The sequence below is a fragment of the Wyeomyia smithii genome, chromosome 1 (genome assembly GCF_029784165.1).
Source record: "Wyeomyia smithii strain HCP4-BCI-WySm-NY-G18 chromosome 1, ASM2978416v1, whole genome shotgun sequence".
In the NCBI taxonomy this organism is placed as follows: Eukaryota; Metazoa; Arthropoda; class Insecta; order Diptera; family Culicidae; genus Wyeomyia; species Wyeomyia smithii.
The window spans coordinates 15,052,586-15,078,760 of record NC_073694.1 but is presented as its reverse complement, the minus strand read 5'-3'; the positions used below and the strand labels follow the sequence as shown (position 1 = coordinate 15,078,760).

At 42.2% G+C, this 26,175-nt stretch overlaps 1 protein-coding gene across 1 annotated transcript; it reads right to left on the bottom strand.

The window, feature by feature from the left end:
• Window positions 1–162: 162 nt before the first annotated feature.
• LOC129718517 (aminopeptidase N-like) lies at window positions 163–24,174 on the bottom strand. The gene is made up of 6 exons (XM_055669352.1): window positions 23,944–24,174; window positions 14,159–14,368; window positions 13,805–14,091; window positions 5,906–6,728; window positions 4,579–5,855; window positions 163–594 (listed from the first exon to the last, which is right to left on the bottom strand). The coding sequence occupies exons 2-6, from the start codon at window positions 14,366–14,368 to the stop codon at window positions 330–332; spliced, it is 2,862 nt and encodes a 953-aa protein (XP_055525327.1). The 5' UTR covers window positions 23,944–24,174; the 3' UTR covers window positions 163–329.
• Window positions 24,175–26,175: the final 2,001 nt, after the last annotated feature.

Genomic DNA, 26,175 nt, shown 5'->3' with positions numbered 1-26,175 from the left:
ATAACTACATACAAAACTGAGAGTAATCAAGTAGCATTCGATACGTGAAATGGATTTTCAACCCGTGAAATGAATGGGGTGGACAGGGTGTTCCTTCAACCGACAAAACTCTCCAGTTCAGCTTTATTTCTCTCGGATACTTCTTTCAGTAAAGTCAAAACCTTTCAAGTCAACCGTTTTATTTTTTTGAATTTCTAGAAAATACATTAAGCAGAACTAGTTGAAAAATACATCAGAAAACAACAAAAAACTGGACGAAATTGGCGTACGAAACAACATCGGGCATACCCCTTAGAGAGACCAAGGTAAAAAGTCCGTCGAACCGGGTCCTAGAACAGCTCCATCACATCCAGGCTGCCAGAGCGGTAGTTCAGCAGGGGCAGATACCGGGCCAGCTGATTGTAGCTGGTCGTTTTCCACTGGAGGTTGATCTCGATCATTTCCAGCGCTTGCTTCACGCCCTGGGTGGCCTTCTCGAAGACGGTTTGCTTGGTTCCGATGAGGTCCTTCAGCTCCTGTAGTTCCTTCATCGTGGACATCTGCTCGGCCAGTGGTTTCAGGTAGCGCGAAAGGCGGGACGTGTCCGGGGATAAACTGCAAAGAGAGAGTAGTTAGTAGGGTGTTTGATCTTCACCGGAGCTTTCACCAGGTTCAATCGAAAAGCACAGTAGGCTGTGTAAACTCATGTTTTCAAAGGTGATAAAAGTGACACTTTTCGCTTTGTTCTTGCTTGTAATTTCAATTTCTAGTGCAGGAACATAAAATCGAGAGAATAAAAACCTGTTTGTGTGTTGTGTTGTGAATTGAACTTAAGTCTGTAAACGCACAAATAGCGCAATGCTCGTTTGATGCTAACAGGTAAATACTCTGAAGTCATTTAATGAAAATCTCAAACTTTTCCAGTTATTCTTTACCTTGGAAATGATTTGCATCTACCTGAAGGCCCAGTTACACAGCGCAATGACGCCTTCTCCACGCAATAAAAAATAAAAGGCGTGATCGCCATCATGCCTTCTATTTCGTATGAAGCGTGTAACCGGGCCTTAAGCTAAACTAAAAGTTTTTTTTATCAGATTTGAAATATCTCGAAAAATTTCGTCCTGCTTTTTCAAAAAAATGTGATTATCTCTATAACCTCAAAATCTCAAATTTTGTGGATGGTTTTGAAGTTGCGAACTTTCTATGTTCTACTAAATCACCGCCAGTGCGTAGAGAAAAGTTACGTATTTCGATACACGATTTGTAATGGTTTTAGTCAAGCCAATTGGTTGTATCAAAACTTAATATAATTTTTCGTTTGATGTTTTATTCGTTTTCGTTTCTGTTGTAGTAACAATCTGTTAATCGCTCGGAATAAGAAATAGTTCCTTGAGGTCACCTGCTGAACATAGTGCTAGGTTACTTATTTGGTATGATGCTAGGTTAACTTATTGGTATAGATAGAATAAAATTTTCAATTCATTTCAAGTCCAACTTTCAATCTGATCGGAAGCTTAAACAGACGATGTCTCTGCGCAACTCGCCTCGCCTTCAGTTACTGACGAGGCGAGCAAAATATTGTATTACGGAACGCGAATGGAATGGAGCTAATACGGAACGCGAATGGAACTTGGCAGTTTGCCAGAGTTTAGTTTGGGATCATTTTCTTTTTTAACTTTTCTGGTCTTTAGAAGGAGTTTTCGGCCGTTCTGAGCTTAATTTGGGATAATTTTCTATTGGCTTCTTCTGGCATTCAGAAACATTTTTCGGCCACTCCGATGGGTCCCCTGGCGATTTCCCAGCTTTTGGTAGTAAGACCCGTCTCTGCCACTTCCACCTGTCCGGAAAGAGACTACCCGGAACAGCCCAGGAGCCGTTTTTATCGTCAGCCTGATTGCCAGGTTAAGGATACTATCCGGTCTCGGTGCCTTGCTCACTTTTAGGGATTTAGCGATCACGCCCGCAATGGCATGGCAACTAGTTGGTCAGCAAATGTTTGGGCGGAAGCGGCATCCACAGCAGCGGTGTACCAGATAAATCGAACACCAGCCAAGTTTTCGGATCCGAGGTGATGGCGTATTTTCCGAAGGTCAAACGGAAGAAGTGGGACGCGAAATCCATTCAATGCGTTCTGGTTGGGTACGCGGAATGCTCCAAATGAAAAAGAGTATTTAATGTAGCTAAACAAGAAGTACTATTCGAGGACAACCAAGATCATTCAAAAACCAAAAATGCACAGTATTTAGTCAATGACAATGTGCTAGTATGAAACATACTGAAACGACGGTCAGGAATTCGATGATGAAGTCCAAGCAAGGCAACCGGTTCAAGGAGATGAAGCTCAAGCGAAAGAGGTGGAACCGTATCTTGCTGAACATCCGCAAATGGACGATTTTGGAACACCACAAATGTCCGCGCTCTATTCGTTCCTGGCTCGAGCTAATGTTCATCCTACAACGAGGCACAATAGTGAGAGAGAGCGCCGTTCCCCAGGCAGGTATTCTGATTATTTGGTCACATAATATATTTTTCCTCAGAAACTTCTCTCTTTGTATAATCCTGGTAATGAGACGGGCCATCGTGTCACAACGAATAGTGCGCTCCCGTCACAATTCGAAGAAGCAGACGTTGAATTGCAACAGATTTTTAATAGCGAATTCATTTATTCCACCAGCTCACCTCTTTTTGACCTGGAAGCCACTTAACTGCTGTCAAAACCCTTCTTTATATGCTCGATTTTGACCCAGTATTGACCTGGCGCACTGCCCGAAATGCACTGTAAAATTTGTAAGCTTCAACCCATTACCGCACGTGCTTAGTTCGTAAACATTTAGGCAGAAATAAACCTTGTCGTGCATCAGATGGACGCAGTATCAGCGTTCCTCTAGGGCGATCTGAAGCAGGAAGAAATCTTTATGGAACAGCTAGAAGGATTCGGCGACAATAAAGCATCAACGAGGGTGTGCAGGCTTCAGAAAGCTCTGTACGGCCTGAAACATGCTAGTAGAGTATGGAACCAAAAGCTGGATGGCACGATTCAAACAAATGGGCTTCCAGCGATCAAGATATGACACCTGCGTCTACCATCAAAGGGGTCGAAGGGAACCTAATCATCATTGCAATTTACGTCGATGATTTCCAGATTCTGTCGGATGATGAGATATCAGGGAAAATCAGAGAATTTATTTTGAAAACTTTTTCGCCACCCTGAAGAAGCAGTTATGTGCGGACTTCAAAATGAAGGGCCTGGGATCAATCAAGCAGGTGCTTGGACTGAGAGTGATCAGATATAACTGTGCAGTGATGATCGACCAAGAACAATACATCAACGAATTATTAACAAAATTTAACTCGATTGATTGTAACGCTGACCTGACTGGATGTGAACCAGCATCTAACCAAGGAAGTGTGTCCTACGACTGCAGAGGCGGACTTCAATTACCTAGGATCCAGTGCTAATTTTTGAAGATATTCGATTGAAATTTGCAATGCAATGGCTAACTGTGAATCTAAATGATTCAAACACATCAATATTAAACATCATTTTATAACAGACCTTATACCTAGATAATAGACGAGTATCAACGTTGTACTCTTTTGTGCTGAATGCTAAAAAATATCGTGCAAATTAATGTTATATCTCGGGAAAAATCAAAGCATTCAATTTTGAAAACTTTTTCGTCACTATCTTCCGAAAAAATATAGAATGACAGCAAGTTTTAGTTCGTAACTTTGCCGCTAGTGGTGCTGCAAAATCTAACTTGTTAGTCTACCACTTTAGAGGAATGGTGTCTTCAGCAAATCTCTTTTTTTGAAGAAATGTTTCATACTAGACTATTCCTTAAAATTAAAAATTTCAAATATCTCAAAAACTAGCATTTAGAAGGCAACACACAACTTTGTAGAAGACACAAAAATATAGCTTCGACGCCGAGTTATAGCCAAAAAATGTAAAAACTATCTTTTTTTGTATTTCCCCAAATCACAGTTAGGTGAAACTAACAGACGGAACCTGCATTACATAGGATAATTTATTATCAAAATCCCCCTAAGAAATTAACGTTTGTTCCTGCCAGTATCTTAATTGCCTGATTAGCTAAGCAAAGCCTTGGTGCTACAATCCGACTCGAAACTCAAGTAAATTAAAAAAGTTCTCGAATTTGAGCTTTCGCACAACTGTGCAATAACTTTGTTAGATGACTGAGCTTCATACGATACGATTGCTGCAAAAAATAACTATTTCCCTTTTCTAAGAATCAATAGCGCTGTGTTAGTTCTCCATTGTTATACAGAAATAAGGTTGTGTGCAACCAAATGCGCGTGAGAAGGCTCAGACCTCAATGTGTGGTGCTCATCTTCTAAAGTCAAATACTTCTCGAAGGTAGAATTCCTTAGTGTCCTGCATAACAAACTCAAAAGAAAACTGAAAGAATTACCCATCACCAGCTAATAAAGTTTGATGTAAAATACGTGTTTTGTTCAAAACAACACAATTCCAAAACCCCTTATTGCACTTTATTTCAAGACATTTGGTGCAACTCATGTAAAAAAGAAAAAAAAAACAAAAAATTACTATCTGCCACCAACCCTCGCACTTACTAGCTGTGAATCTGCTCCACGTTGTCCAGGAAGAAACTCTTCGCCAGATGGTATCCGACGTCTCCCTTGGCAACCCCACCGAATAGAATGGTGGTGTCCTGCTTGCGTACGCCGGACGTTCCGTTGAGGGACCACAGCAGGAACCGCTCGACCAGCCACACCTCGCGTGTACAGGACAGCGATCCGATGATCATGACCTTCTCCGAGCCAACATTACTGTTGAGGTAGCGCTTCCACAAAAAGTTCCACTCGGTTTCCTTCCCGTTACGAATGGCATTGCAGTAGACGACCGAGCGAAGATCCAACGGGACGGGATTGCTTGTGTCAGGATCGGTTACGGTCATCCAGCTGGCGAACAGAGCAACCGACTGTTCGACACAATCACCAACGTCGAACTTACAAGCCCAGGCTGCAATCTGCACCAGCTGTTTGGTAGCGTCTAAACGCTGACTCACTTCACGGGTCTTACTAAAGATCTCCAATCGCTCATACACAGGTTCAATTATAAACTGAATATAGCTACGGAACACGCCATAGATTGGAGTGCGCTTCAACAGGCGATTGATAACGTTTAGATTACTCAACGCCGCCTTCCAAGGAATGTACTCCGTCTCCTGCCGGAGGTAATTCATCATTGCGAACGCAATACCGTACTCCTGTTCTCCAGTCCAGGCCAAATCCATAGCATCGTCGATCAGCTGAGCACGATTAGCCAGACTGATTGTCGTATACTTATCACCGTTGAGTTGGTTCACAATCAATCGATAGTTAGCCTTGTCGTATTTGACCTTGTAAAGTCCAGCCAGCTGGACGTTGAACAACACCCATTCCGTTTTGCCAGGCATGTCGTCCACCATTTTGACTGGTCCTTTGCGTAGTTCATTCGAGCCACACATCATCCAATCTTTGGCGCGTGTATTATCGAAGTCTGGATTTTCGGAGCTTGCAAATGTCAATGGAATCCACCAGCAGTAATCGGTAAAGTTTTGCTGCTGCTCTCGGTCCGACAAAAACCGCACCTGCGTAATATCGGCGGTTCGCGCTTCGTAGTCGCGTGTTACCGAGATCACAGGGTAACCCGTCTGCAGTGTCCATGATTCCATCACGGTTTTCACATCCACGTTCTTCGGCAGCACACCGTTCACGCGAGCCTCCTCCGTCAGGGCAGCCCACAAGTCATTCTGTTCGGCATTTGAATACTTGTGATGCTTCAGGTAGCGCCGTACGCCATTGCGGAAGGTTGCTTCCCCCAAGAAGAGGTGCATCATGCGGATAACCTGAAAATTCAATTATTAATTGCGTTCAATTCCGAATACAATGTACATACCGTGGATCCTTTATCGTACGAAATCGCGTCGAAAATCTGCGAAATCTGATTCGGGTGACCGATTTCCACCGAAACCGGATGGCTGCTAGTGAGAGCGTCAAACTTGAAAATACTCAACGTATTATCGACCGAGTCCTCCTCCAGCGAGTGCCACTCCGGATGCAGATATTCGACGCCCAAACTAGCCACGTACGTGGCGAAACCTTCGTTCAACCACAAATCCGTCCACCATTTCATCGTAACTAGATTTCCAAACCACTGATGGGCCAATTCGTGTGCGATCACCGACGCAACCCGATGCTTATTGCTCGCGGTCGAGATGTTCGGATGGTAGAGAAGGGCCGTTTCCCGGTACGTAATCAAGCCCCAATTCTCCATGGCTCCTGCCGAGAAGTCCGGAATTGCAATCATATCGATCTTGGGTAGAGGGAATTTTTCCGCAAAATATTCCTCGTAGAAGCGAGTCACACGAGGACCAACCTCCCGTGCGTAGTCCACCTGATCAATTGCATCGCGCCGGGCCCAGATCTTAAACACAACGTCACCTTCCATCTTGGCAGCCGACTCGCGGTACTCGAAATCATTTACCGTGTACGCTACCAGATAGGTCGACATCGGGACCGTCGTTCCGAAGTAGTCCATCACCCAGTCGACGGCGGTGGAGGACATCGGTTCCGTTCGGTTGATCGGCATGTTGCTGAGGGCGATGTACTTCTTGTGGTGTCCTAGCGATACGTCGAAGGTGGCTTTCATTTCCGGCTCATCGAAGCAGGGGAATGCCTGCCGGGCGTACGTTGGTTCGAATTGGGTCACCGACAGCCAGCTGGAAGTTGAGAATGAAATGAGATTTCGTGATTAATTTCTAGAGACAGTTCTACTCTAGAGATTGACAACGGATCTGGTATTCATAACTAAAAAAAACTTATCTCATGAACCGTAAACCGCAAAATCAAAGCTAATGTAGGAAGTTGTTGTGAAAGCTACCTACTAAGAAAATAACAAAAACAGAGGAAAAATGTGGGTAAATTAAAAGAAAAATCGAACAAAATCAATTTGAATAAACCATCCGATTTCAGGAATTATGACTCATAAACGTTACATCGCAGGATCAAAAATAGTGTATGAATTTAGTGTAAAACATTCTCAGCAATTCGAAAATAATAGCTGCAACAAAAGTCTCCAAAGTTGGTAAATGAAAAGAAATTAGAAACATTAAAAAAAATACTCGTAAACATTTGCGTAGACTTTGAAATTCTTGTAAAACCAAAATAATAACGAAACCTCATCAATTCCGATGTCCGATATCCACGGAAAGAACATGTAAATGCTAAAAATGCGCATCAAAGAGCTGAAAATCGGAAAAAAACCGGCGTGAAACCCGCATTAAGTCACTGCTTTCGTGTAAAAATAAACGTATGAATGACGAAATCCTTGTAAAACACGTGGAAATTCTGAAATCCGCGTCAAACAAATAATTTTCGAAACTTGCGTCTAACAACCGTTAATATCAAAATCCATTGTGTCCCAATAACCGCGTAAAAGCGACAAAAAATGCAATTTAAAAGCTACCGCAGTAATTTAATTTATGATCGCATTCAGTGAGAAACAATTCCATTTCAACGACTTTAAGCGCCAATTCTTCCTTATCGCTTGGAATAAATGTAGAACTGCTGCTCAACTACGCAACGATCTGGCCAAAACCGAAATGGCATCATCCTGGCGGAAGACCTTGAGACCGGGCACTACAACATCTTGGCACCGGAGTGCCCTTCCAGAATCTTCCGGTCCGGGGTTCACTCTGTCCTGGACATCTTCCTGTCCAACATGGTAATCTTCGAGGTTCCGGTGGTGTTCGAGGAACTTTCGTCGGACCACTATCCGGTGGTGCCACTGCAGAGACGGTGGCCAATCAGCCTAGGCGAGATTACCATCGTGCCGACTGGGTCCGGTTTCAGCGTATCATCGACGAGACCACCCCTTGAACACTCCAGCGGAGATCGACCAGGCGTTGGACACCCTCCAGTGTGCGATTGCCGTCGCACGTGATTCGGCGGTTCCCGTACAGCAAACTCAGGTGCGTATCGCCTTCCACACCGTGCCCCAGTGCTGAGTCGAGAAAGTTTACAGCTCGAAAAGATCCTCGACTCGATCGGGAATCGAATCCGATATCACAACCGTTTGGGAGAGCTAGCCGACCGACATCGCTAACCACAGAACCACGGGGACACATATCAATACCTACGATCAATACTCGGTGGAAAACTAGAAAATGGGTTGTGGCGCAGGTGCATGAATTGCCAAGCTGATAAAACACGGCAGATTACAGTGGGCGGATGAGCGACAGGCAAAGACTTGAGACAGACATCGCACGCGATGGATGTGTGCTGTCGACGAGAATGTCAGAGCAGCGGGCGTGAGAGGAGACTGGAGAGGAGCAGCCCAAGACCGAGTTTTGTAGCGGCGTATTCTGGATTCGGCATAGGATCTCAACGATTTGTCGCCATTAAAGTTGGATAATATGGTAAAATTATGACATCTGTGCTGGAAGTGGTAGGTATTACCGGGCTCGTATTCGAGGACTTCGTAAAAAATTCTATATATCCTATATCTCCAATTTGTTTTCTATGTTTGCCATCCAAAGCTCGCATAAAAAGTGAGAAAGGGGATTTCCCATTGGTGCTCCTTTTGTTTGTTTGTAAAATTTACCCCGTGAAGAGTGAAATGATTTGCTTTCTTCCTAATGTTGGTTAACTTCAAGTGCCTATCGATTCCCCTGAAAGATTGAAGATTTCAGTTATTGGGACACTAGGAGATAAAGGGTAACCTTGAAGCCGATGAGACCAATTTTACCCGCGGAATTCAAAATCCCAACGAAATCTCGTATGCTCTGAAATGATTGACTCGGAAATTCTTTGGACGTAGCTTGGAACTTTTTAACTTCATTCTTGGAAGAACTAGATTTGAAACCCAAAAATTAAGCTATGCGTCACCCACAGTGGATTCAGTTTGCATCCTTTAAGGGGTTATATACCTTTTTGGTCGAGAAAAATGAGGGAAGTTTGAATCTATTTTTAAGTGCATAGCACCATTTTCAGTGCATCAAAGAGATATTTTTCTGAAAGTACAGTTTATCAACAACAAAAAAAAAATACGTTTGATTTTGAGGTATACCAATTATTACTAGAGTAATGGCCGTTTTCCCGAAACGCTTTTTTTTGCAGAGGCTTGCGGTGATCCTGATAGAGACTCAGCGGGTCAACCGAAATAAAAAAACTCATATTATTTCATTAGTTTAGGAGTGTGCCGGGTCCTTGAACGATCGCTTTTATGAGTATTTTGTTTTCAGTGCAAACGGGAACGTTTTTCCCAAAAACTGCACGTTTTGAGCGCTAAAAATTGCATTAAAATTTTTTTTGCGGCAAAATGTAACTGTATGTTTCAAAAAGCGATCGTTCAAGGACCGGCGAATTTGATAACGAAAATTTAAAAAAAAAAGATGAAGGAAATCGGTTCAGTAGTTTTTCCACATCAGGATCACGGCAAAGTCATTTTTCGGAAAACTTCATTCCGAGATAATCGCGTGTAAAGTTTCAAGTTTAGCGTATGCGGCCGTGGCAAGGCGCGCTGCAAATCGCTCTAACTTTCTTCCTATTGCTCAGATCTTTATGAAAATTTGTGAAAATGTTCTCAAGATGTTGTATTTCAAAATAAATTTTTTTTTCGGTCTTTTGAAAACTAAAAAGGTATATAACCCCTTAATTGTACTCTTAACACGTTCAACCATCTTAGTAAGGAGGGTTATTCAAAATATAGGCTGTCGCAAATTTTTGGGTCATCTGTTTATCATAGTTAATTTTGTCCATGATAACAGTTTGCAAACAAGAGAATTTGCTTTCAAGTGAAAAACTTGAAAAGTGCCGCGCAATTCTCTAATGACCTTTGAATCAGATAAATTTGGAATTTGCCAGATCGTGTTGAAAAAAAAATGCAGCCATTGATACCCGTTCCACTACCAATGATTGATTTTTTAAATGTTAGTTCTCAAGTGAACTGAGCAGTTGAGACCCACATTAAGAAATGTGTGTGGTTTTGGAAATTCTTGCCAATACTCATTGGCCACAAAGTTGTCAATGAGGTGTACTTTGGCTGACTGTTATTTTGTCGGAGTAATTGATATAACTGGTTGGCAAATGGCTGGACACGTGTAACTTGAGACCCTAATGTGGCCATTCACCTCTGTCCAGCAACTCCTATCCCAACCTCCACGTGGTGCCGACCGGAATACGAGTAACTTTAGCGGAAATCGGGTAACCAACCCCGGTGGAAACTATGGTCGTATGCTGACTGGGAAGGGGGTCGTACGCGGCTGTATCCCCTTAGGGGAGGCGTACAACAGCGTCTGACCCGGAGCGGGCGGCTGAATTATGGAATGCTGTATCCCGCCAGCTACACCTAAGATGGCAGCCCCATCAGCAGGATGTAGGTATCGCGACCCTGGTAAGGTAGCATACCGAAACCTTTCATCAACCACGAACAACGAATTTAGAAATACGGAACAAATCAATCGGCAAAGACCTAGGCTACGAACACGGAAAAAGATTAAGGTTAACGATTGGAAATTGGGTACTTGGAACGTCCGATCTCTCAATGAACCGACGCGGGCTGGCTTGCTTGCTCGAGAACTACAGCGGCAGGGAGTCAAAATCGCAGCGATTCAGGAGGTTCGGTGGCCAAATTCCGGAGAAAGGGAATTCCGTGCAGTAGGCCCTATTGCACGCACTTCTTTCAAGTACCACATCTACTACAGTGGCTGCAAAGCAGCGGAACGGGGCGTCGGTTTCGTAGTGCTGGGAAATCAGAAAACAAGAGTCATCCGGTGGAGGCCCGTAGATGACCGTATATGCGTGTTGAGGATTAAGGGCAAATTCTTCAACTACAGTTTAATCAACACCTACGCACCGACAAACGACAAAACGATGAAGTCAAAGATGAGTTCTATGACAAGCTTGAGCGAATCTATGACGAGTGCCCAAAACACGACGTAAAAGTCGTCATCGGAGACGCAAACGCACAGGTTGGGAGGGAGAAATTCTTCCGTCCGGTCATTGGAAGGCATAGCCTCCACTCGTCAACCAATGAAAACGGCCTGAGACTGATAAACTTTGCCGCAGCCAGAGGAATGGCCATATGTAGCTCCTATTTTCCACGTTTGAATATTCGGAAACACACCTGGAGGCATCCATGGAGAAGCCTGCTCCCAGATCGATCACGTACTGATTGACGGTCGGCACTTTTCGGATATTACTGATGTTAGGTCTTTTCGGGGACCAAACATTGACTCTGACCATTATCTCGTCGTTTGTAAGATCCGCGCACGGTTGTCGAACGTGCTGAAATCTCGTACAGAGAGGACGACGCGTTTCAACATTCAGCAGTTGAAAGCTGATGGCGTGGCAGCAGAATACGCCAGAGAGCTGGATCAACGGATCGCAGAACAGCAGGAGGAAGGAGTAGAAGACATAAATGGGCTGTGGAGCAGTATTCACGGCGCCATCGAAACGACTGCGAGAGAGATGGTAGATACGACGCGTGGAAGACAGCCTAACGGCTGGTTCGATGCTGAGTGCCAGAGAGCGACAGATGAGAAGAACCGTGCCAGGAGCCGCATGCTCACTGCGGCTACGCGTCAGAACAGAGAGAGGTACAGGGTGGCAAGAGCTGCCGAAAATAGAACTCACCGTCGGAAGAAGCGCGAGTACGAGGAGCAGGTGCTCGCCAGCGCAGAGGACAGTTATGCTGAAAACGGCGTGCGGAGATTCTATAGAACTGTCAACAGAGTCAGAAGCAGGAACATGTGTAATGACAAGGACGGCAACCTGCTTACTGATAAACCGACGGTTGCAGCCAGGTGGAAGGAGCATTTTCAGGCGCTATTGAACGGTGAGGAGCCGAATGAGCAGAGCAGGAACAGGATGACGATTATGAGTGAAGAACAAGCTGTGGAGCCACCGACACAGGAGAAGGTGAAAAAGGCGATTAGTGAGCTGAAAAACGGCAAGGCCGCTGGGAAGGACGGTATCTCGACCGAACTTCTAAAAGCGGGAAGCGAGCGGCTGTACTATGCGATCCACCAGATAATACTAAAAATCTGGGCGGACGAACAAATGCCGAACGACTGGTTGGAAGGCCTCATATGCCCTATCTATAAGAAGGGCCATCGATTGGATTGTGGCAACTATCGAGGGATAACGTTGCTCAACTCCGCATATAAAGTGCTCTCCCGTATCCTGTTCTTCAGATTGAGACCGTTAACGGAATCCTTTGTTGGCGAACACCAGGCTGGTTTCCGACAAGGGCGTTCCACGACGGGTCAAATTTTCACCCTACGACAGATCCTCGATAAGTTCCGGGAGTACAACTTATCGACTCACCATCTGTTTGTGGACTTCAGGGCGGCATACGACTCAGTGAAAAGAAATGAGCTGTGGCAGATCATGCTGGAACACGGTTTCCCTACGAAACTAATAAAGCTGAGTCGTATGACACTGGAGGGATCCAAATCGTGCGTGCGGATAGCTGGCGAGACATCAGCTGCGTTCGTAACGTTGGATGGACTGAAGCAGGGGGATGCGCTCTCCAACCTGCTGTTTAATATCGCTCTTGGGGGTGCAGTACGAAGAGCAAACGTCGAAAGAAACGGTACGATCATCACGAAATCTCACATGCTTCTTGGTTTTGCGGACGATGTCGATATCATCGGTATCAACCGTAAGGCCGTGGAGGAGGCTTTCGTACCTTTTAAGAAAGAAGTAGCGAGATTGGGACTTCTCATTAACTCTGCCAAAACGAAGTACATGGTAGCTGGCAGAGAGCTTGGGAGTCCCCGTTGTGTTGGTGCTGAGGTGGAGATAGATGGGGAACGATTTGAAGTGGTTGACGAATTCGTTTATCTTGGTACGCTTGTGACATGTGACAACGATATGAGCCGTGAAGTGAAACGACAAGTTGCAGCTGCGAACAGGGCTTTCTACGGACTGCGTAACCAGCTAAGGTCCCGTAGTTTGCAAACTCGCACAAAACTAGCGCTGTATAGGACGCTAATACTCCCGGTGGCCCTTTACGGACATGAAGCATGGACGCTGAAGGAAGCTGATCGACGAGTGCTCGGAGTTTTTGAGCGTAAAGTTCTGCGATCGATACTTGGCGGTAAATTGGAAGGTGGAGTGTGGCGCAGACGCATCAATCACGAGTTGTTCCAGGTATACAAATATGCTGATACAGTGAAGGTAATACAGCGGGGTAGGCTTCAGTTGGCTGGACACGTAGCCAGGATGCCTGACGAGAGAGCCGCCAAAACTATCTTCAGTAGAGAACCAGGAAGAGGCCGTCGACTGCGTGGTAGGCCTCGCACGCGGTGGATGTGCGCGGTGGAAGAAGATGCACGATCTGCTGGTGTACGGTGAGACTGGAGAACGGCTGCCCAAGACAGAAGAAGCTGGACATCTCTAATTCGTTCGGCCCTAGACCGGTGAACTGTCCGTTAGCCAAAAAAGTAAAGTAAAGTAATTGATATAACTTTTTAATCCATAATTTACGTGTACTTTCACATTTTACCGCTACTTTTCAGTTGAATATTATGCGGCCAACGTCAATCGTTTAAAATCGGTTGAAATGCTGAGAATATGTCACAACAAAGAAAATGTTCAACATATCCAATTTTGCAACCAGTAAATAAAAATTTGAATAAAAACCGAGATATACATTTTAATGGCGGGTGATGTTCGAGCGAATCGAAAAGGAGGAAGGAAAATTTCAAATTTATCAGTTTTGTTTCTAGACTCCGGAACGGACTTGACAATGTAGTCCGATCGAATCAAACCGAAAAAGTATTCTACTCACACTTTCTGTTGGGTTTGCTTGTCCACATAACTGCTGCGATAGTATCCGAGCAGTCCGGTCCCCAAGTAGCCACTGAACGGAATGCTGATCTCATAGCGATATCCTTTTTTGAGAAACTCTCCGGTGTGAAACACGACGTAGTCGTTATCGGTAATAAACTGAGTACGTTTGATTTCCACACTCTTGGAAGCACTATCCGAGAGCTCCACCAGCTTGACGTCTTCTCCCGTGATGGTGAGGTTTTTCGAATGCAACGTCACATTGGTGGCATCCTCGTCACAGAGCATCTAACGCGACCGGATGAAATTACAATCATTATGGGATTCGTTCATTAAGTAGTAACTAAATACTCACCCGAATAAGTACTCGACCGTGGAAGGTGAACCCTCGCTCGTCACCAAGATGAGTCAACACCTGCAGATCGTAATGTTCGGGGTGAAAAGCCTTCGGCAATCGATAGCTGGTATAGGAGGTCTCCGTGACGGAGACGCTGGCACTGCCAGCTAGCGTGACAAATGCCGCCACCAGTAGAATGACGGCATTCATTGCTCTCGAGGATGCCATCTGGTAATAAAATATAATTAAACGTGAATATTAATTCGCTAATAAATACGTCTATTTGTCTGTGGTAATCAATCGTGCAATTACACTCTGGGGAGCAGTTTATTACGTGCATAACTGTAGGCGATACAATAAAACTTTTTTTGCAGACTCTTGGAAGCAACAAATTAGCAATTAACTGGCAGGTGTTGGAAGAGAGTACTCTGCACTAGAATTTATTGATGTGAAAGTCTTGTAAAACTCGCGTGACATTTTAATTATTCGAACGGTTCGGCTGATTGTGGCACGCGATGACTCAAGACAGTGGAGAGTGCGAGCACCTGCTCGATTAGAGGGATTTCCACCGAATTCTGTCGGCCTGCTTACCAGTGAAGTCGTTAATCTTTTAGTAACGTTTCATTGTAAGTTGCAAATGGAATTTTAGCCTAGCTTTCGCTGGATTGATAACAAACTGTAAATTATGTTTAAAAAAATCGTCGACTGCTGTACGATCAGCGATAAAGTTCGACTTTATTTTAACAACAAGTTGTCACATCGAGCTACCTACCGATATATTTAAAATCGACAATCCCAGAAGCGATTACCTTTTACAGTAGCCATAAAAATCCGCAGCAAAACAAAATCCCCTCCTTTGTATGCACAATGTCAAGTTCGCCAGGTTTTTAGCTCGGTGTTGGCTTGGAAGCGACACTGTTTTGATCTACCGTGAAATCTGTGAAATTGATTCGCGGTTTCACGAACCGGCGGGCAGGCGGTCGTCGCGACGTACCGCACATTTCAATTAGTCCAGTCTGGGCCGGGGGGAGTCACGTCTAATCGACGCTTTGTCAACAATGGAGAAGCAAATTGTTTGCTCAGTGTGTAAATCACAAATCTTCCGCTTGTTTCACGGTCTTTGCCATTCGGATCGAATTGCTTGAAGAATTCAATTTTAAAGACTCCTGTTTTTTTTTATTGAAATTCAACTTGTTTAGGGGAGAGCAGGGTAGATTAGATGATTCAAAGATAGCACACATGATACTCGAAAATTATTTCCCGTGATCCCTTTCAATGAATAACGGCATTGATTGTCTCGTGACTGCGCGTACAGAGGCGAATAAAAAACGTGCGATGAAATTTAATTTGCAAACAGGTAGACACCTGTCAAACCGTTTATCACTTGTTGACCTCCTTCGGTACAAGATGACCGTTTGCAGTTTTTGCCACTATCTGTACGATCGGAGGCGTTTAACCTCACAGCTTGAAGCTCAGCGGGTACTGTCTGTAGTGTGTAATGAATAAATTAAAAGCTGATTATCGACGACCCCAGCGGAGACTAGCAACCACCAGCTGATGCGTAAATGAGTTAAACAAATTCTTACTGGCAGATAGAGATTCACACATGCAGATCAGGATTGTTCCTAAACTACGTGATGTTCATTAATTTTCCAAAAAAGAGGCAAGCAGTTCAGGAAAAAAAAACACACACAACTGGCAACATTCATGCACTAAAAAATATTATTGTGAAATTATTGTATGCCTCACTTTACTTTTCTAGCGGAGGCATTCAACAGATTCCGCCGATAATCTGCCGACAGGATTGATATTTAGACCGCACATCATCGTAATTCGTTTACTGTTGCGAATAGTTAGTATGAAAAATGAATTTAAACTTGACATCTAATCTATCGTTATTTTCTCAATCTTGTTTCTCAATTCTTAAGCTCCAATAAAACCCTAATCTTGCTAATTCATTAGCTTTTTTATTACCTTCCTGGAACCTAGTGAAAAATTCAATTATTGTTATTGGGCAATTGTTGAAGCTACTTAATCTTCCGAGCTGGTCTCAAGATTCGATACTTAACATGTCAGACGTCGAATGTTCAAGTCCCGACTCGGAAGAAGACTAACGTCAAATTTCTTCAACCTATCCAACCTCAGGATAAAGTAGCCTAATGATGGGCAACACTTAGCCCGAAACCGGTCGACCGTTAAAGGTAAACTCTAGTAGGGGTACTGGGGGTAAGCCCGGCCCCCTAAGGAAAATGATTTTTCAGTAGCACTTGATGGCGAGTATTGTTATATTTCTTTCACAGAATCATTGCCCAGATTGTTTTCTACAATATATGAAGGTTTTCAGTACTTTCAAACTGTTGTTTTACAAGGAATGGTGAAGAAACTAAGATAAAAACGACGTTTAGCAATCAGTGCGGGTGAAACCGGCACCCCTTGGGGGTAACACCGGCACCTAAGTTTGTTCATGAATTAAATCGAATTAACTGAGCCAATTTGAATTCGGAAACCGCCGAATGAGAGATCTTACATTTCTGTATGTTACTGTTGAATTTGGTTGTTGTCGGTTAGCTGGTTCTGCGCAGATTGCCGAAACAAGTTCCGGTGAACATTATGTATAAACAATGAAAGAATTTGATACTCGGCAAGCCTATCATGTGGCACTTTAAATCATATTGTTAACTAGTTTCATTGAAGCCAGGATCAAACTGACCACACCGGAGCATATTTCAAATACCACCGGGAAAGCCGTCAGTTTTGTGACTTGATTCAGTGCATTTGGCACCTCTAATAACCCTTGGAATCATTCATAAATCACAGATGAGCTTTGGTGCATGGTTCTAAGTTCTAAGTTTATTAATTTATTTGTCAGCGAGACATCGGTAATAGATGAGAAATATGTGTCAGTAACATCCAACTAGCCTCAGACCATCTCGGGCTTACCCCACTCACTGGGTGACGGTGTTACCCCGACAGCACACATTTTTGTAAAAAGAATATTTCTACAAATTTATCGCTTCAATTTACCTCATATCGAATTCCTGTGATTGCTAACAATACAGGCAATAAATTGTAGAGCAACGAAAAATTATTTTAGTCTTTTCAAATGAATAAAAGCTTAAGTCCACTAACAAAAAATTACATCCGTTTACGCATTAGCTGCAGTAGCGTATGTTTTGTCTATTATTTTGACGTTTGACGTTTCACGGTGGCTTCGATGTGTCTTAAATTGGCTAAAATTTTTAATACCAACACTACACATATTCCAAAACACAGTTAATTAGCGTTTTCTAGTAAAATCCTAGGGGTGACGGTCTTATCCTCAGTGCCGGGCTTACCCCCAGTACCCCTACAAATGTTTATTTTATGTGAAAACGATAAGTGTTGTGTCTTGTAAAGCATCGCGTGTCGTTAAGGGTCATATGGTTCTTACGTTAGTACAAACCCCACAATTTAAAGCTGGAAAACGATTAAGATTAATGCTTAAGAAACTGTGTTTCTGTCTAACATACACTCCTGGTTTGATAAGATTGGGTCCTGTCTGTCTGCGAGATTCTGCGAAATCCGCAGCGTATCATAGATGGAGATGAGTCATCATTCCAATTGAATACCAAAAAAAAAAAAACTGTGTTCGCCTTAAGTTGCAGTCGTAAGTCAATATTGTATGAGAGAACTTCTAGTGAGCTGAACATTATGATAATGTTTTCGTTTTTCGCTTCTGGTGGAACTGTTCCTCCTTTCATCGTTTACCCATATAAAACTATTCCGAAGAGTTTAGCCGAATCAGTGCCCTTCTGATTGGGGCATTGTAAAATCGCATAGTGGGTGGATGACCTCCGACGTTTTTCGTGACTACATAAGAAACGTCTTGGAACCTCATTTGGTGGCCAAACAAGTGAAAAAACCTGGAATTTTCATCATTGATGGCCATAGCAGTCACATTAATTTGGATCTATTATTTTGATTGCATTGTGTCACAATGTCGCACGAATGATGCAACCAGTGGATCAGCGGCTGCCCCCAAGCCATTAAAAATTATTGTTCGAAAGCTGTACACAAAATTCGTGAGGGAAATCCATAAGCATCTGTGAATGCATATAACTTTGCGATAGTGTTACAAGATTGTTTACGTAATTCTTTAACCGTCTAAGCTATCAAAAGCGGCTTCAAAGCCTCTGGACTTTGTCCTTGGAATCGTAACGCGATTGATCTATCCAAATGTTTGGGGAAGACAACTGAAACAGACCAAGAATCTTCAATACCCTTGAGTCAACTTAGTAGCCATCGGTTGTACCAGGATTAGGAAGTACAGATCGGATTTTGTCTGCCTAGAGAAGGAAGCGGATCAGCGTTATGCAAGATTTTTTCAACATTGGAACAAAATTTTCCAGATGTATCAAAAAAATTGGAAGAGAAAGTAACCAGTTGTGCAATTCTAGAAGCTCAAACCGAAAAAAATGAAAGATTATAGCTATTCAACCATTCCTATGAATTTTGGTGCCCCTAGCCATTACCAAAACTGTGGCTAGAGACACCATAATTCACAAGAATGATTGTATAACTAAAAACAATCATTTTTTTCCGGATTGAGCTTTTGGAGTGCACCAGTGTTGACCAGTGTTATCCTTTTACGCAAAATGTGATGTGCGTAAAAGATTTGACATGATTTCATTTTGTATTTCGATTCGGGAACAAATTCAAACTGTCAGAACCTAGACCAGTCAATGGAGATTCTATACGACTAGTTTCTATTTTGACACTTCAAATTGGTTCCCGAATCCAATCCACCAAACTAGTAAAACATACAGTGACTATAACTCAAGCTTATCCATACTTTTTAAGCTTATGGAGCGGAGAATAAACTGATTAATCTAAATAATTAAGGTAAAACCCTATCCTTTTTGTTAGCCTTCAAAATAAATACAACTGACACTTTTCTCCTTGTTGAAGTATTCATCCTGGTGTTATTTTGATAAGTAGTGTAATTTGAAATTGGTAAATTGTTTTTGCTTCAGTCTTGCCACATAGTACATAAGATGGTTGGGTTCCGATCGATCCGTCATTTGGCGCAGAATAGCTCATCCCGAAAACAAATTTTTTTGGATGATTCTAGTACTAATAGTGAAGGCAAAGAGAGGCTGGCTTCGATGAAAAGAAAGAAAACAATAGAAGAAAAGCAAAAAACACACTGGACGCTTCATGTAACCGTAGATAAGGCAACAAGAAAGATATATTCGCAAAATGCCAAAATCATTCCAATTCTGAAACCTGAAAGAAATCCAGCTGAAGCATCAAGTTATGGGCCAATTTACTCTCTTCTGTCAGCAAACTTTTAAAAAAATAATTGGTAATAGAATGATAACACATGTTAATGAGAATTGTAACTAGCGGGCTGCTGAGGCTCCCCTCTTCACCGCCTCAGGGTCGGCTAACGCTCTAAGGTGTTGGTCAATCAAACTCTTGAACTCCGTCCTAAACAACTATTTTTATTCGTATGTCTACACTCCCACTTTCTTATTTTCTATTTCCTCCCTCGTCTCTGCACTGTTTTTGCTTCCGGGCAGGGTTGCAAATTTTCACTGTCAGTGATAGATTCTCTGTTGACACTGAGAGATGTTGCTCTAGCGATGTTCTTGCGGTGTAGGATGAAGGTGCCTATCTGCTTTATGGAATTCTAGCAATGGATTGGCTCAGATCAAAGAATTTCTATATTAATTAAGACATATCATTTATATCACTGACGTGATTATTGACTGATAATTGACACGGGTGACACTCAATATCAGTTTGAAGAAAGTGAGTGAAACTGCTGTTGTATCATTTTCATTTTCCTGTGCCGAATTTTCGCAACACTGCTTCCGGGCCCTTCTTTACCGACGTTTGAAGTCTCTTTCCTCTCTTCACCCCCGCTCAGCGCTCGTTGTCACTCCCCTTCCCAGTGCCAAAGTATGTCCTGACGCTCCGTGGAACATGTACACTCCAACCGCCAAGGTGATTCTCAAATGTCATTTTCGTTTTCGCGGTGTAGCTACACTTTTTCCGTGCTATACTTGCAGCTTCAAATAAAACATTTTCAGTGTCGTTGCATTGGTATGCGTAGTAATGGTAATGGATAATGGATAGCTGTCAATTCGTTTTGTTTTGGTCATCATCGCATTCGTCATTTTGTCTCGTTTCCATTCCATATGTCCATCTCGCAAATGTGCTGAGAAAAAATTTACCTGACACTTTACCACGTGGAACGAAAACCAAAACAAACCAGTTTTGACACATACGTGAGAATGTGTTGGTAATTTCCTACAGTACACTCTGCTTTTTTCGGGTGCGTCAGGGATAGAAAAAGTGTAGGGAGAGACATAAAAAGGGTAGTCCGAAAAGTCAAATGAAACATTTTCGGTGTTGTAATTACGGTGTCTGGGTGTCGGTTTTAGGCTGTTTCTCTAAGAAGCTACGAGCCTGATCGATCAGTTTCTTTTTCACAATGACTTCACTTCCTTTTCCGAACTTTTCTTCTCTCTAATTTTATCCGCTTTTCACTTTTTGTAATTTTATTCCACAATGGGAAATAACGCCTCTATTTCAGTTCAGTTTTCGTACAACCTTTTTGCTCGAGTTTTTATAAATGAGTAAGATCTAAAGATGATTGGCAGTTCATTTTCGGCACTCTCCACCGGTTTACTCATTAATTCCGCCCCCGTTTCCGAAGGTTTTCCGCCTCAGCCCCCTGAAGCTGCTTTTCTAGATATAGAAAAGGTATACGACAGTGTTTGGGATGAAGGTATAGTAGCTCAACTCTAATTTCGGTTTTTTTTTACATCACAAAAATGATACAAAGTTACTTGACTGACTGCACTCCTCAGGTTAACTTGAATGGTAAATCTGATAGATTGCCTGTTAGAGCTGATGTACCTCAAGGAAGTATCATGGGCTCAGTCTTATACAATACTTTCATCTCTGATTTTCCTGATTTACCATCAGGATGTGAGAAATCTCTGTTTTTTAAACTCTGATTTGGCTTGGATTTCTCTTAAAAAACGAAATCAATTTCTCTCGCAGTTGAGCGATCACATTGTCAAGTGAAATACAAATAAATTCTACTTATACCTATTATACGTATTTATTGATTGAACACTCTCAATGTGATCCCTGAGAGTGAAATTCGTATTATAAACTAGTACTGAGTATTTGAATTGCTCAAATCAAACGCAACTATTGGTGGGTTTGTGAAATGAAGCTCATAGCTTATGAGCAAGGCCTGATTAGGAGCAGTGGGGGCCCGGGGCGCATAGGACACCGAAATGGGGATAACTAAACTGCTCATTTGCAAAAATTGAATTTACTTCGATATGTGTTTTTATACTATTGAAAGTTTTTCTTTCAAAAAGTTTGGTTAACAGATGAAAGTAAGTTTTCTTCAGCTGATTTTTTTTTTGTTGAGTTTGAATTTCTTTTAGATATATGCCAATTGCTTACTTAAAGGATTATATACTTTTTTATTTAAAAAAAATTAAAATAACCAAACAAAATTCATTAATAAATTTAAAATACTTCTTTTTGAGAATATTTTTCTAAAAGAGATTTGAACAATGCGAAGAATACTAAAGCGGTTTAAAGCGCATAGCCTAAACTTATGCTTTCAAAGAGGTTGCAGAAAATCTCATCATCCCACGATGGTGCTTTTATGTTTTGGTGAAAGATCGCACTTTACTCCAGTTTGTTTCGAATACTTTGATCAGGTAGACATTCCCGGACTGATCATCTGACTTAATTTTCAATATGACTCAAAACATTGAAATCTACATTGTGAATTCCCCTCATATACTGAGCAAGGTTTGGAGTTTTTTATTATTTTTTTAGAAAAATGCAATCACCTTCCATGAGAGCAGAAATTGGCTTGGCTGGAATTGGTTTGTTGAGAGCTTTCAAAACAAAGGTATGGAATATGGTTTTAGTTGTTTGACTTCTCGTACGAAGTCCTTTTGTAAATCTTTAGAACTAAACTTCAAATCAAAAACGCGAGTTCTTTATTATTGACGACTGCGTATGTTCTTTGATTGCATAAAAAGTTACAATTTAATTAGAGCCTAAGAAACTGCTATGTTCCGGACATTAAGAATTTAATTTTTTCCTCGTTGAAAACTTTTTTCTGTTCCGCCTCTGGAAGGTGCGATACTTAGCCCCAAAAACCGCCTCGCATGCGAACGGCTATGCCCTCGAACAAAGTAAGCGATGCGCGCCATTCCCGACTCACGAGCATTCTTTCTTTTAGAATTCGGTGCATCTGAACGGCAACGGTGTCAAGGCTAAACCACGGCTAACGGGTCCCAGCTCAACTGCATTCACTCATCTACTAGAGTTAATCGATGAAAAACATTAGCCGTTGCAGTTTCTACCTCACTAGTCGAAGTTTGGGGCGATGAAAAATCGACGATGCCTGCGGCAAATGCCTTTTACGGTAGGCCATTCGAAGGGGTCATATTGAGTTGACAGCTTTGCTGAATTCTCTGTGAATAAGATCTGTTGTCGATGATAAAAATCGTACAACTATAATTCAACGAAGATTCAATGTTCGTTGAGAAGTTTTTGGGCTATAAAGTCATGTATCTAAAAGGGTTATTGCAAATCACTGTGCCTCGCAGCCCAGAAATGGTGTAAAATAGACGCAGAACGGGCAATGAGCCCGTCAATGTTGCGGACTTGCGAAAGCCGCAACTCTGAACTATCATAATTGTCCCTGCTCTGCCACCTCGATGTGATTCCGACCATCGCATCGATAACGCGGTGACATAATGTGCGGTGGACCACTGCACCACTGACACTGCGTTACACGGGTGGTGCCTTGAACAGTGGGTCTAACAGGGGTAGGCAGTAGTTTCCGGAATCAGGCCGGTTATTACCGGTTACGACATCATCGCACGGGTTGGCGGTAAGTTTTATTTTAAATGTCAACACAGAGCCCAAAGTTTTAGTGGCTCTTTTGCCAATTTTTGATAATCGAGTAGACTTTGGTAGAATCTCGAAAGAAGGCCATCACAAAAAGTGATGAGGTTGGGATCTCTATTTTCTAGTAACGTCATCGTACAGAATTTCATTTATATTTTCACCGAATGGCGAATCTGAAAACGTGTATCAATCTGTCAATATTTATTCAAACATAACTGGAGGGTGAGAATAAATAAACCCACGGAATATCATACTATTTTTTTCGAATCTACCTTCACCGTATATATTTTTGGGTGATTGTTTAGTAGATTAGTCAAAATTGGGACTCTTATAAAAAATATTATTCAAAAGAATTTTCTTCATTCTTTTAGCTCAATACTCCGATACAAACTATGTTTCAAATGAACGATATTCTGCTCTCTAACTATTGAGAACGGCTTTTAATATTATATTGTGAGTTGACAGAACCAAAAAAAACTGCTTTAGTCCTTAAGACTGTAAACTCTGTCACTTGGATTAATCGGGAAAGAAAAAAAATATAGGTACCATTTTCTGATCACTTGTAGTTTTCACTAGAAACGTATTCACATCTATTAGAGTTTTTTTTTTTTGCACTGTCACGACAACAGCATTGTACAAGCCTCTATTGTTTTTTTTTCTTCATCTATAAAGCCTCTATTGTTGTCGTCAAATTATGGCTACAAAAAAGAAGATTGCCAACTCCAAAGCAAACAACCCAAGCTGCTGCTGTTTTTGCATGAGTATTTTTTGTGTGTCGGTTGTGAATTTTTATTGAGTAAATACAGCAGCAAAGTTTTGTCAACAGAACTACGTTTGTAATGTCTAACACAAATATCTCTTACCGTCTACAGACTGTCAAACTGTTACAGCACACAAAACACCGCCTGCTATGGAAGGAGTTGAACCGCAAACGGAAGTTCCTACCCAGCCTTTCTCCTTTGGCAAACAATTAAAGCAACAAAGTAAAAAAACCGGTCAACCAATTTGTTAACAGCACACTTCACACTCTAGTGATTCAAAGAATCTGCCACTAAACCACTAACAATCTATCCCGACTCGGACGACACGCGAACGAGACTGCCGCTATCGGGTGAAACAGGTGAGAAATTTATAGCGTCTATTCTCCGTTTTTCCGCTCCCGCTCCGTGTTATCGGCGCGCGAATTCTCTTACTCTCACCGAATCTGTACAGTATCTCTTGGCGCCCTTTACTGTCAGCCAATCGTAGACCATAGATGTTTTTCTCCACGCTGATTCACTCCCAGCATGGTAGGAAAGGCGCGGGAATAATTTTCCCAGTTTCCGCCACGATTAAAAACGCGCGTGTGAGCTGATGATAAATTTTCCTCTCGCGTTTTCCCAAGCGGATTCTGTTACATACGGCGCGTGCGATTGAGAGCTAGGCATGGGCGAACAGTTTCCCAATATCGATACCATTATCGCCTATTTCTCCTGGATTAATTCGTAGCGTTTCAGGTGACTGAAAAACACATTGCTCGGAATGATACACCAATCACTATCGCACAGAATCCAGATTGCCTTTCTGATAGCGGGCCAGATTTATAGCACTAACTGGTGAACATTGACTCATAGGACGAATCGGTGAATCGCATAAGTTAAGTTAAGCGCCGCCCCGCTGACAGCTTCATCTGCGTCAGCAGGTTGATTGTGCGTTTGTGGCGTTCGTGAGCCTTTGTCGGCCTGTTTAATTCTACATTATACTAAATGCAGATGTTTCGGGTAAATCCGGCAACAACAATATGACATGTCTATCCGGGTAATGCTGGCGGTATATATGATACTACACAAATTAAGAATTGATTAGCGTATTACGCATGGCAAATCTGTGCTCCACCTGTTTGATGTAGTTATAACCAGCGACTTTTTTGAACGTATTTTTACAAGCTTGATTTCGCATTTCAATCCCACAAAAATATCATAACTCATAGTTCATACTGCAAAAGCTAACGTAGGTAAAACAACAACAAAACCTCCAACGTATTGCTTCAATTATAAAGTATTTGGAGTGTTATCGTTTCTACTGCTAGGTTTTCAGCACTAGATTTGCGGAAAAGCTGTCAAGCATTGGGATGCGAACCAAAACTAGTAATCCGGGTAACGGGTGACAAATAAGATTTTAGATTTTTTTCTACTGCTGTCAACATTGTTAAAGATGTTGTTGGTAAGACACGATCGCAGGGTAACGTTGAATTACGACAGCCTACTTTATGTTGACGTATATCCTGCAACAAGCTCCGGAATCAATCAATTTGATGGTGTGAAGTGGTTAGTTTCAGTAATAACTCTCTTCCAACTCTCTTTTTGCCAAATAAATGATTGGTAACCTTGAAGAAAAACGTTTTTAAATTGACTTCAAGTCAGGTAGAGTACCACTTCACCGTCAAAACAACACAGCGTGGGTGGAACTGAATTTTGCTCGAAGAAACTTTTGAATCTATTTCAAAATTTTAATTTAGGATCAAAAACTCACTTCTACTGCTTCGATTGAAATCATGTGGTTGCCCTTAAAAAAACGGTTGGGTTCCCCTTTTTCAAAGCTGGGAATTATTCGAGTTATGCAGTCTTTTTCGTTATCTTCGGAAGCACTTGGAAATTCAGCAGAACACCTTCCTGGACAATAATGACACAAAAATAAAGCTATCTGGAAAAAGTAAAAAAAAAAGTAAAAATTCTGTTAGTCATTTTGAGATGCCATGTCAGGTCATTTTTTTCATTTAAATTCTTGAGGTGCGCAACATTTGAAGTGACAAAATTGCAAAATATGAAGTGATCACTGTTTCACGAGACAGACGAAATCAAATCTGCATTATTTATCAAAAACCTGGAAGATTGGAATCCAGATAAATCTAGAAATCTGGCATCACTGGCAGCAAGGTACTTCATTGTAGTCGCCAGATACTCCAGCACCAACACGTATAATTTCCATCATGTAGTAGACGATGAACGGCGCTCTACCTCTTGGCTCTGTTTTCTTTACCACTACCAGACAATGTGAGCAAATTCGGGTAAACGAATAAGCGATGTGGCGACTAACAAAACTGCTGCCTCTATGAA

Coding starts and splice junctions, on each gene's coding strand:
- LOC129718517 (XM_055669352.1), bottom strand. CDS start 14,368: ATGGCATCCTCGAGAGCAATGAATGCCGTCATTCTACTGGTGGCGGCA. Junction 6,729..13,804: donor AAGCAAACCCAACAGAAAGT/GTGAGTAGAATA, acceptor CTCAACTTCCAG/CTGGCTGTCGGTGACCCAAT. Junction 595..4,578: donor GTGGAGCAGATTCACAGCTA/GTAAGTGCGAGG, acceptor CTCTCTTTGCAG/TTTATCCCCGGACACGTCCC.